Source organism: Schistocerca nitens, chromosome 8 (assembly GCF_023898315.1).
Source record: "Schistocerca nitens isolate TAMUIC-IGC-003100 chromosome 8, iqSchNite1.1, whole genome shotgun sequence".
Lineage (NCBI taxonomy): Eukaryota > Metazoa > Arthropoda > Insecta > Orthoptera > Acrididae > Schistocerca > Schistocerca nitens.
This window is the reverse complement of record NC_064621.1, coordinates 287,672,083-287,685,288: the sequence shown is the minus strand read 5'-3', so window position 1 is coordinate 287,685,288 and position 13,206 is coordinate 287,672,083. Positions and strand designations below refer to the sequence as shown.

The window sequence follows — 13,206 nt, the reverse complement described above, 5'->3', positions numbered from 1 at the left end:
CTACGTGCCGCTTTGGTTGTAAAGGTTATTAAATTACAATTAAAGGCAGTTAGAAGGAGAAACTGACCTCAACCTTTGGCATTCTCCACAATCCTATTACCTGTTCTGACCAGCGGTTTTACCTGGCGTATCAGACACTACCTGTAAAACTGAAAACATGGTAACTGGTGATGTATTTTTCTGTACAAAGTATTTACCGTCCGCATAAATGAATGGCTGAATATTCAAACGATTTTGCATTTGTGGACATCATCACACACTGACTATAAAACGGAATGCAAACTGTCACTAAAACGAGGCAAGGTTCCTTTCTTGTTCTTATACCCTTAAGGGAATCAATGCACTCACTTTTGCTAACTCAGCTACGGCTGCAATACGTCCGGATTTCCTCGGTTTGGTTCTAATTTTGAGGTCGTACAGAGGCGTGCTGGAGAGATTTTCATGCAACTGTCAGGGGTAAAACTGGACCTTTTTTTCGTGCCTGTGGAAGTTCGATTGACTGCATATAGACATTAGCTACAATTAGTTAGAGGACTTAACTATAATTAGTTTCTTCGTTTTAGTCTCTTAAAAACGCAGCGGCTGCACCCTTAGCCGCTCTCCTATACGTATACACTATTTTACAAAATTATCTTTACAACTTTGATCAAGTATGTTTTAGAAATGGGAATAGATAGAAAGGTCCGGTTTGTAGCATAATGTTCACACACTCCTAAAGCTGCTTTTTCTTATTTTTCCGTGTTAGTTATTCGTTGCCCACCCTCTAGGAGCTGGCATGGTGTGTGGAATGGTTTGTACAGATTAGGTCCGGTACCCAGGTCCTGCCGAACCCCACTGCATTTTTTTCTTCTGGCGGGACTTGCTTGCATGAGTTGTGAGCTCGCGTTAGAGCAGCAATAGCACACTTTAATGAGGACGTCCTAGGCCGGAAATGGAACTGGAATATCGCTTACATAACTTTTGTGCTATAAACGATGCACGTATTTAAGATGACCATCCGTTTCTCCGTCCCCCCTTTCTTCGTGATAGTCACAATTTTTCTAGCTCAGCCCCAAATTGTTTCAAAAGTAATTCGGGACACCTGTTTGTTCCGGATTTAATAATTACGAAACGATTTATCCCGAATTGTAATTTCACATGTATCGGGTTGTTGTTACTGAAAAGGCGTTTTCGCAAATGAGTGATGTATGGAGCAGTGACAAAACGCAGTTTGTTGTAGAAAGTACGAAAGCAATGTTAGTGACTAGAGTGAACTATTATGAAACTTGAGTTGAATGTTTTCATAAGGCTGTTGAAGAATACAGACATGCCGAAGAAAATTTACAAGCACTGATAAATACTGTATGCCTGCTCACACTCCTTCATCTTTGGTTGAAAAATGGTTCAAATGGGTCTGAGCACTTTGGGACAACATCTGAGGTCATCAGACGCCTAGAACTTAGAACTACTTAAACCTAACTAACCTAAGGACATCACACACATCCATGCCCGAGGCAGGATTCGAACCTGCGACAGTAGCGGTCGCGCGGTTCCAGACTGTAGCGCCTAGAACCACTCGGCCACTCCGGCCGGCGAACTGTGTTAAGCAGCAACTAGAACCTTAGGTGTATATAAACATTGTCACAAACCGCTCTTTTCTACCATCCCAATTTCTGAAATACATGTGATCAAAGTCGTAAAGACAATTTTCGAACACCTTTTATTTTTCATACTTCTTTATTGAGACAATGAGAAGCCACCGACAATGGGCGATCGCATACACCGCGACACCGCTCCGCCCGCCAGATAACTGAATGTCTTAAATATCATTTGCCTTCTGCTCATTAGTCGAGCGGGGTAGCCATGCGGTCTCAGGCGCTTTTTCGCAGTTCGCGCGGCTCCTCCCGTTGGAGGTTCGAATCCTCCCTCGGGCATGGGTGTGTGTGTTGTCCTCAGCGTAAGTTAGTTTAAGTTAGATCAGTTAGTGTGTAAGACTAGGGACCGATGACTGAACCAATTTGGTCCCATAGTACCTTACCACCACCTTCTACTCATCGACCTGCAAACACTGATTTCATTTACGTTCATTTTCCTTACTGCAGATTAGTACTACGTCTGAATAGGAACGTCTCTATAATGCGCTTTCACAGTTCCTTTTTACTCTACTCTCAACGTGTAATTTATATCTGCTGATCGGTAGGAGGCACGCGCCCGCTATCATTGTTAGCACTGAAACGCAAGCGAGGAAACATTCCTCCCATCTTGTCCATGCTCCACGTGGAACATCGTCCCCATCGGACAACTTATCATCTACAGACTGTTTGTGTCCGGGAAAATAACCCGATTTGACCCACACGTCCGGGGTCTTCAGTGTTTTTGTCTGGGGTCTGCAATTTAAGTGATGGCAGGCCAACTCCAGTGATACGTCAGGTTAATTAGTTGTGCGTTAATGGCATCTGGAACAATTTAATCCACAACAGCATATGAATGAGTTTTAAATGATGAAAAGAAAAATTACTCCATTCAGTTCATAATTAAATGATCATGGTCACTTAACACTTCCAGGCTGAGATGCCGTGGTCCGTACATAAAACTCTCACCCGACGTTTCGCCTTCGATTGTGGAAGGCATCCTCCGGGGACAAACGGGGAACTGCAACGAGAGCGCGAGTGCGCGCCGTATATATAATCCATCCAGAGGGCGCCGCTGTCAATCACGTGACGCCGGCGGTGCTTTGATCTCTGATATTGCCAACTTTCTTAGTTGAAATTAATCGATTGTCACGCTGTTGTTGCAATGTTGACATCCGTATCTTATCCAGCTTAATGGCTTCATCTTTTCTGTTAAAATTATTGCAGTGTTTGGCAATCTCAATAGGCTCTCTGTACATTCGCTAATAATAATGCGACGTCTTTGCTATGACGGTCGTCTCACTAAACTTGATTTCATGATCACCTTCCTGAAACACATGATCCGCTACAGCCGATTTATCAAAATGTCCGAGGCGGCAGTTCCTTTTATGTTCACCCAGACGGGTGTTGACACTTCTTTCTGTTGTGCCTATATAGACCTTTCCACAACGGCACAGAATTTTATAGATACCTGGTGCAGTTAGAGGATGTCGTTTATCTTTTGCGGATCTTAAACATTCTTTTATTTTCGCAGTGGGTCTGAAAAGTTTCCACATCGTACTTGTTTAAATTTTTCCAATGCGATCAGTGACTTACTGATAAATGGTAAGAACACTTTCCCCTTGGATGTTTTTGAATGGTCACCATGCAAGTGTGTATGTGGAGCTGCTCCACTTAGAATACAGGGTGTAGACAAAGTCTGGGAACACTTTCAATTATTTATTCCACAAGAACTAAACAATGTACAGATGTCATACATACAGCATTTTGAAGAGAAACTCTGAAAGTTTTTTTGCCAAACATTCGATATGCGAACCATGAGTGACGCGGCAGACGTCAAGACGGTAATTGAATTCTTGCCCTACTCATCATCTACTGTGGCAGTAAATTCCCGTATTCTCTCCCGGAGCTCTACTACATCAAGTGGTAGAGGTGGTACATACACCAGATCTTTAATGTGCCCCCACAGAAAAGTCACACGGAGTGAGATCTGGTGATCTGGGAGACCATTTCATGAAACAACAGTCCCGTTCTGCAGCACAGCCGATCCATCGATGCGGCAGCTCCGTGTTCAGGTACCCACGAACTTCACAATGAAAATGGTGTGGAGCCCCATCCTGCTGAAAGATGAAAGGAGAGTCCGATTGAATTTGAGGCATCAGCCATTACTGCAACATGTTCAAGTAGGAATATCCAGTTTCTGTTGAACTCCCAACACACAGAAAGCTCGCTACGCTCCTGAACTCGCCATGTTTGGGACTAGCGCTGACTATCAGCAAATTACCAAACTACGCTGTGGCGGCATATATGAAAATAAACTTTCAGGGTTTCTCTTCAAAATGACATATGTATGTTATCTGCACAATGTTCGGTTCTTGTGCAACATATAATTGAAAGTGTTCCCTGACTTTATGTACACCCTGTATATAAAAATGTGAGCATAGGCTTCAGTTTAGAACGGTCCTTCCCACCCAGCACGCAGCACTTCCCCAACAGCGCTCTGAGAGACCCCCCATCACTCCCACACATCCCCAGCCGAATGCGCATCTAGTGGCCAAGGTATTTTGTGTCCACCGTAACTACAGCATTCACCGCAGAGCTCTCATAACACTACTGAACGCTCATTGGTGCCAGAGAATGCCTGCTGCAGGTGTGCAGAACATACCTAAACTCGGCCACCAACTATAGTTAAATTCAAAAGAATGAATGAGTAGTCTGATCAGCTGAACGACTGCTTTGATTCAGTTGCTCCCACAGACTGGTTCACTCAAAACAATGAATGGTTATCCATGTGACAGAATCGACTGTTTTCATTCGGTCACTCACACAGACTAATTTTGTTCAAAAGAATGAATGAATAATTCAACCGATATGTATAACCACAGCCGAATGAGTCGATTGTTTTCCAACAACGGACTGAATCGATTGTTTTCGTGTTGTTGTTCCCATCAATAACTCCAACTGGGATCATACACCGTGCTTGGAAATGTAGGTGCAGTTCAAAATGGTTCAAATGGCTCTGAGCACTATGGGACTTAACTTCTGAGGTCATCAGCCCCCTAGAACTTAGAACTACTTAAACCTAACTAACCTAAGCACGTCACACACATCCATGTCCGAGGCAGGATTCGAACCTGCGACCGTAGCGGTTGCGCGGTTCCAGACTGTAGCGCCTAGAACCGCTCGGCTACCTCTGCCGTCCTATTTGCAGTACTATCAGATAATATTCTTTACCCTCCCTCATAGCTGTGCATTTCAAAGCACTGCTTCTGGGATGGGGAGGCGAACGAGGTCTGGATTGAGTCCACCTGGCGGGTTAATGATGTGTGTTAGTGCGCCAGCCAGTTTGTATGTAGTTTTAAGCAGTTTTCCACATCCCACTAGATGAATTCCAGACTGGTACCGAAGTTCTGCCTCAGTTACACGATTTCTTAAACATGTAGAAAAACTTCTGCTCGCTTTCAAATGAATTACACTACGCAAGGAAAGTTGTGATTCACATATTACGTACTTGGGGGGAAGGGAGGGGGAAGTAAGGAGGTGGCGACGGGAAGGATATCCGCCCACCTCTCTACTTAACCATGCCAAAATCCGTTAACAGCCATGCTGGCCCTGGACCAATGCGGCACAAAGTCAAAAGAAGCAAATGATTGTCAGATAACCCTCTTTGTGTTAATGTGTATGTAAAGAGGTGTGGCTAACAATTGGTATCCTATTCACAACAATGATTTCAAGCGCTTTCCGTTCTCATCCTTTCCAAACCGAACTTGATCTCTGACAATCTCGTCATCGACAGGACGTCAGACCTTAATTTCCTTTCTTCTTGAGCATCTCCCAGAATTGTTTTACATCTGCATTAGATTCCGCTAGCCACCTTACCGTGTGTGGCGGAATCAACTTCTGATACCACTCACTGATCCCCATTTCCTGCTTCACTTGCACATGGTGCATGTGAAGAATTATTGCTGGTAAGCCTGTGTATTTCACGAATTTTCTTGTCTTTGCCATTTCGCGAGAGCTATGTGGGAGGAATTAAGACGTTGCCCGACACTTCCAGAAAAGTTCTCTCTCGAAATTTCAACAGTAAACCCCTCCGTGATACACAACGCCTCTCTTGAATGAAATTTTCACTCTGCAGCGGAGTGTGCGCTGGTATGAAACTTCCGAGCGGATTAAAACTGTGTGCCAGACTGAGACTCGAACTCGGGAACTTTGCCTTTCGCCCGCGAAAGGCAAAGGTACCGACTTCGAGTCTCGGTCTGCCAGGAAGTTTCAACACCTCTCTTGTAGCGGCTATCACTGGAGTGCCGCTCTTCGTTGGATCTTCTCTATTTCCTCTACCGGTCATACCTGCTGAGGTATGATTGATGAACAATACTCAAGAATCAGTCGAACAAGCGCCTCGTAAGCTTCTTCCTTCGTGGATGAGTTACATTTCGTTAAGATTCTTCATATGCATCTCAGTATGGCATCTGCTTTCCCTACTGTTCGTTTAACGTGCTCATTCCACTTTGATTGCTCTGGGTAGTTACTCCCAGATATTTTACGGCACACACTGTTACCAGCTATCTGTCATCAATAGTGCAATTGTACTTTACTGAATTTCTTTTTCCTATATATGCGCAATATGTTGCATTCATTTACTTTCAGGGTCAATTGCGGAAGCCTGCACCATTCATCAATCTTCTGCAGGTTGTTTTGTAAATTGATGCTGGCTTCTGGTGTTGCTACTTCCTTAGAGACAACTATATCATCTACAAAAAGCCTTAAGAAGCCTCCGAAACTTATTACTGGATCATTTATAAACGCTGTAACCAGTAACGACGCTGTCACACTTCCATGGGGCACTTCGAAAATTACCTTCCCATCTGTCGATTTTGTTCCGTTAAGAGCGATGAGTTGAGTTCTGTCTGCCTGTCTTGAATCCAGTCGCAAATCTGCTCCGATACTCGATAAGCTCATATTTTTTCCATTCAACGGCAGAGCGGGAGAAAGTGTCAAATGCCTTCCTGAAGTCAAGGAACACGGCTTCAATCTGAGGTCCGTTGTCTACGGCGCTATATTTCTCGCGGAGAAACAGTTTCGCAAACATCTGTTTGCGGATTCCATCTTGATTTTTGAACATAAAGCGTGTGACATTACTGAGCATGTTACGCTATTGCTTCAACAATGATTTCAGTATGATATGCATGAGTGTGGAATAGGAAAATCTGTGTGGCTAACATTATGATTAATTATTGTATGTACTAAATTACTTTCTCGAATCATGCAGAAGAATGAGTATTCGTACCTTCAGAATTAGGACAATCCGACTCATTCGCTTCAGAATTTCTAAAGACTGCGTTTCGTCAAGCACCAAGTCCTGAAAAAGGAGAGAAAAGTCATAAATGTACTGCGCAGAAGATTATACAACAAACAGACATAAGAATTCGCGCAGTGATACAAAATGTGACACAAGATAATAAAATTATTGGCTGAACTAACAACTGGAAAACTTAGAGATGAACTTTTACATAAACACTCTCTTGATTATCATGATGCTGATTTCTGTGGAATGTAATAACCTACCCACATTTGGTGTTTAATCAACAGAGTTTTATGTTCGTTGCTGAAATAAACACTGAGATGAACGTTAGTGTGGCAGTGTTTCTCAGCTGTAGAAATTGTTGTCGCAGCAGGTGACGGTAAAATACCACAATAAAGGATATCAGGGCAGCAATCTAGCCGTCAAAATACCTGTCATTTGGGAAATTGTGTCAAGGAATGAGACTACACACACACACACACACACACACACACACACACATACACACACACACACTCTCTAGTACGTCGTGTGACGGCTTCGCCTCCGGTTAGGCTACCTGCCTGTCGGCGATGATGAAACGATGATAAAACTGTAATTGTAAGCGCTGCTGTTCTCTGTATTTTCTTAATTTCCTTCCTGGTACGGGTCACATATTGCTGAGCGATCTTCAAGTATTGGTCTAATAAAAGCTTTGTAAGCTACCTCGTCTGTGGGTGGACTACACTTCCTGGGGGTCCTTCCGTGAACAGAATGAATTATCCTGGTATGCCTATTAATACTTACAATGTTAAGTATTGAAGTATAACCCAAAAAACAGAGCATCGTGCATACAGGTTTTTCGCTTCATGCTGTCTCTAATAGCACTATACCACGTGCACATCAGTCAGGAAAACTGCCTAGGAGTCTTTGCATCGACGCTCTTTAAGCGATACGCTTTAAAGTTACTAACATAGTAAATTTTCAAGGTAACTACACTCCTGGAAATTGAAATAAGAACACCGTGAATTCATTGTCCCAGGAAGGGGAAACTTTATTGACACATTCCTGGGGTCAGATACATCACATGATCACACTGACAGAACCACAGGCACATAGACACAGGCAACAGAGCATGCACAATGTCGGCACTAGTACAGTGTATATCCACCTTTCGCAGCAATGCAGGCTGCTATTCTCCCATGGAGACGATCGTAGAGATGCTGGATGTAGTCCTGTGGAACGGCTTGCCATGCCATTTCCACCTGGCGCCTCAGTTGGACCAGCGTTCGTGCTGGACGTGCAGACCGCGTGAGACGACGCTTCATCCAGTCCCAAACATGCTCAATGGAGGACAGATCCGGAGATCTTGCTGGCCAGGGTAGTTGACTTACACCTTCTAGAGCACGTTGGGTGGCACGGGATACATGCGGACGTGCATTGTCCTGTTGGAACAGCAAGTTCCCTTGCCGGTCTAGGAATGGTAGAACGATGGGTTCGATGACGGTTTGGATGTACCGTGCACTATTCAGTGTCCCCTCGACGATCACCAGTGGTGTACGGCCAGTGTAGGAGATCGCTCCCCACACCATGATGCCGGGTGTTGGCCCTGTGTGCCTCGGTCGTATGCAGTCCTGATTGTGGCGCTCACCTGCACGGCGCCAAACACGCATACGACCATCATTGGCACCAAGGCAGAAGCGACTCTCATCGCTGAAGACGACACGTCTCCGTTCGTCCCTCCATTCACGCCTGTCGCGACACCACTGGAGGCGGGCTGCACGATGTTGGGGCGTGAGCGGAAGACGGCCTAACGGTGTGCGGGACCGTAGCCCAGCTTCATGGAGACGGTTGCGAATGGTCCTCGCCGATACCCCAGGAGCAACAGTGTCCCTAATTTGCTGGGAAGTGGCGGTGCGGTCCCCTACGGCACTGCGTAGGATCCTACGGTCTTGGCGTGCATCCGTGCGTCGCTGCGGTCCGGTCCCAGGTCGACGGGCACGTGCACCTTCCGCCGACCACTGGCGACAACATCGATGTACTGTGGAGACCTCACGCCCCACGTGTTGAGCAATTCGGCGGTACGTCCACCCGGCCTCCCGCATGCCCACTATACGCCCTCGCTCAAAGTCCGTCAACTGCACATACGGTTCACGTCCACGCTGTCGCGGCATGCTACCAGTGTTAAAGACTGCGATGGAGCTCCGTATGCCACGGCAAACTGGCTGACACTGACGGCGGCGGTGCACAAATGCTGCGCAGCTAGCGCCATTCGACGGCCAACACCGCGGTTCCTGGTGTGTCCGCTGTGCCGTGCGTGTGATCATTGCTTGTACAGCCCTCTCGCAGTGTCCGGAGCAAGTATGGTGGGTCTGACACACCGGTGTCAATGTGTTCTTTTTTCCATTTCCAGGAGTGTAGATACAAATGGAATGGACTTTTTTTCACGATCACTATGTCATTTTGGAAAGATTCGTAACTGTTAAGGATGAGGCTGGGCAAACAATACTCGCGTTCGAACGGGCTCGAGATTTCCCGATATGCCTTAGCGTTCGATACAGTATTGACCTTGTTTGAACATTCTCGTGATATTTGACTTGGGTGGCGGGAGTGCAAGGTATACGCAAAATACTACGAATTAGCCACATCAATAAGCTATGGCTCTGCATTAAATTTCACAATTTCGTGAAACAGTGGAGGAAATAGCATTAAATCCTACCACTTCACAAACTCCTATTCTTTTGGAACAAATTTACAATACCAGTTCTTATACAGTGTGCATGGATATATAAACATTTGTGCCTACTTTTAACTTAAGGCAACAGACAAAGACAAAAATGTTTTCCTCCAAAAAATATTGCTTGACGGAACCCAGTATAACATTATTTGATTATGAGAGGCTTTAATGATTTACTAAGTAGGTTGCAAATGAGCAGTTCAATCCCTGCTCTCATATTTGAACAACAGATTAAAAACTTTACGAAATTATAATCAGTTTGAAAACAAGACGACAGCATTCAGATGAAATAATCAAGACGAATAATCAGGAATTAAAAACGAACTGTATCGTAATAAAGTGACTGTAGCTTTTATCGTGGTTGTAAATACAGTGGAATGACTCATCTTGAAGATAGTACTATCAGGTCTCACTAGATCGCGGGACGAGCGAAAGCTCGAGAATTACGAAGATTATTATTGCAATCATTTATTTATTAGTTGCCGTTGTTACGCGTGACCTGTGCTGTAGAAGATATTTCGGTCCGTATTTCACAGTTATTTAATATTGTTAAAATCCATAGTGCTAAGACGGGTCGTTGTGATAGTATTATCAAAAGATCGAACAGAACCCGAGATTTCCCGAAAATTGACATAAACTGATCGAACATTTCGAGTCGTGTTCAAGCACTGCCATAGTTGAGGGATGTAAATAAATAATATGTGGTTAATCTCTGGACTCTGAATCGTTATATCTTTGCACTAAGTAAGTATCTTTGATTGTAATATAGAGTTACTATGTAAATGGTGCCTTATGTACTAATCCACGACACAATACTATGTGTAATATCAGAAAACAGGAATCAGAGACGCGGTGCATTGAAGACGCAGCTGGAAGATGAAGGATGGTTTCCGCGTGTTTGACGTGCTTGAACTGAGGTAAGAGCGCAAGTAACAGGCAGCAATGCCGCACCTTCATTCGTTTGATCCAAATCCTTCTATCTTCAGTCGCTTTTGTGCGTCGTTAAGCGGCTCCTAGACCAACAATTATGGTGGGCAAGAATACTGTTCAGTATATTGAGGGTTGGCTCCAGGCAGCACACTGATATTACGCAAACTTCGCGTTTAAACTCAGAGATGCAAACATGGCGGAAATGGACGCCAGCTGTTGTTTGGAGTCTGAGCTGCCTTTGCGTTCGCGGAGAAAAGACGAAACTTAGATGGGTGCAGGAGAGGTATAAGAAGAGAAGAAAACTGACGCATGAAAATCTGCTACTGAATGAGGACTGGTTGACGTAATTTTGCAGATGTTTAAAGGACACTCACTAGGCTGACGTAATTTTACACATGTTTAAAGGACAGTCACCTGCGAGACACTTTTCCTGCAATTCAGCGCCTTCCTAAAATTTGTCCGCAATGAATTTAACTTCTTTCCTAATTGAAGTGTACCTTCTTTCGGATAAATTTCTCTATACTTGGACGACAACTGATCGTACTGCTCGCATTACTTCTGAAGGTTACTATATTATTCGCTAGGGTTGACATTCGGCGCGGTGGCTGATGGGAGCGACTGTAAATGGACAATCTTTTCCACCAGCCACCGCGCCGATTGTCAGCTTAGTTTGCGCGATTGTTACTCGTTTGATTTTACGTACCATAAGGTTTGCGAACATCCATAGACTTCCAATAATTCTAAAAGGAACGTGCGTTCCAAGCTAATACAGGTAGAAATACACTTACGGTGTCGGCGGCATTTGCGTTGCGTGCTGCTGTTGGTAACTGTTTGTGCGGTGAATAATGGGAAGTAGGGAAGTGAACACGACGAGTAGGAAGTTTAGATAAGGTTGTGAAACTGATGAGAAAACAGTGTTCGATAAACGGCATCATGACGTGGAGTGTATGAAATTACGTGGCGGAGTAATGGAATATGTTGTGAATAATCTCCTAATAGAAACAGAACATTCCGTAAAATTTAAACTGTACACTTAGGTTCCTGTGTAATTACAAGATATCAACGAAGATAAAAAAATATTTATTACGTGAAAAAATCGTGTTGTTACAAATTTTTGCACATTGGTAGGACCGAGTGTCAGGAACAACATATTAAAAATCCTGACCGGTGGGGTGTGAGCGTTGGGATACGGATGGATTTAAAGGTCACTTTTTAATTTTTTTCTCAAATAACTCGAAAACCACGGCTTCTAGCGAAAATGTTTACCAGTACAAAGTTAAATTAATTTAAGTTCCCTACGAAACAAGGCGTATCCTTTTTTCTCTGGGATAAACAGTTCCCGCTTTCAGGGGATGGGAAAATCGCAAGTTATTAAAAAATATTGTTCAAACACTATAAAGTTAACGTTTATCTTTAAATGAAGTGGGTTAAGACAATTAACGTATGTATCACACATAGGTGCAGTGGAGCCGTATTAAGGGATAAATTGTGTTCCAGGGATATATTAGGGTGGAGGGTGGGGGGGGGGGGACATGTGTGGGAAGGTAAGTCGCTGGGTTTCGTTCATGCGTTTCCCTCTCATAGACTTGCAAATTGGAGGTCAAGCAAGTAATTCCTTACTCAGTCTACCCCACTACGTAACAAGAAACAACTACAGGGTGCTTCACAAAGTTATACGGGCCCTCCACAACGCACCTCATGAGTCACTGGCGACGCAAAGCGCACACATACCTGGGGAGTGTTTATTTTGTACAAAATGTTTTAACACTACATGGAAGGCAGATATGAGTTACTAATAACACTAACGCAGGTAATGCGTATGGTCAGAATTTACGTGAATCTGTGCACACTGTCCTACACTGCTAGAGAAGACATTTATTTTGAATCAGCCTGTACAGCAACTGTAGTGGTCTCTTGAAAATGCAACTTCTCTCACGATGAGCGCTGCTCGCTTTTCAGTTTACAGACAGACTACACCTCCTAGGCATTTGCCGTCCAGTTTTCTTGTCTGACTAGAGAAAATAACTTTCTACATCTACATCTGCATGGATACTCTGCAAATCACATTTAAGTGCCTGGCAGAGGGTTCATCGAACCACCTTCACAATTCTCTATTATTCCAATCTCGTATAGCGCGCGGAAAGAATGAACACCTATATCTTTCCGTACGAACACTGATTTCCCTTATTTTATCTTGGTGATCGTTCCTCCCTATGTAGGTCGGTGTCAACAAAATATTTTCGCATTCGGAGGAGAAAGTTGGTGATTGGAATTTCGCGAGAAGATTCCGTCGCAACGAAAAACGCCTTTCTTTTAACGATTTCCAGCCCAAATCCAGTATCATTTCTGTGACACTCTTTCCCATATTTCGCGATAATACAAAACGTGCTGCTTTTCTTTGAATTTTTTCGATGTACTCCGTCAGTCCTACCTGGTAAGGATCCCACACCGCGCAGCAGTATTCTAAAAGAGGATGGACAAGCGTAGTGTAGGCAGTCTCCTTAGTAGGTCTGTTACATTTTCTAAGTGTCCTGCCAATAAAACGCAGTCTTTGGTTAGCCTTCCCACAGCATTTTCTTTGTGTTCCGTCCAAAGTTGTCCGTAATTGTAATACCTAGGTATTTAATTGAATTTACGGCTTTTAT

The 13,206-nt window shown here is 44.0% G+C and overlaps 1 protein-coding gene across 1 annotated transcript in view; it reads right to left on the bottom strand.

Annotated features, from left to right (window-relative positions):
* The window catches only part of LOC126198552 (tryptophan 2,3-dioxygenase), a 448,771-nt gene that overhangs the window by 142,804 nt on the left and 292,761 nt on the right, over nucleotides 1-13,206 (bottom strand). Inside the window, exon 4 of the mRNA XM_049934975.1 lies at nucleotides 6,901-6,972. Within this exon, the coding sequence (XP_049790932.1) occupies nucleotides 6,901-6,972 (72 nt within the window). The remainder of the gene's footprint in view (nucleotides 1-6,900; nucleotides 6,973-13,206) is intronic.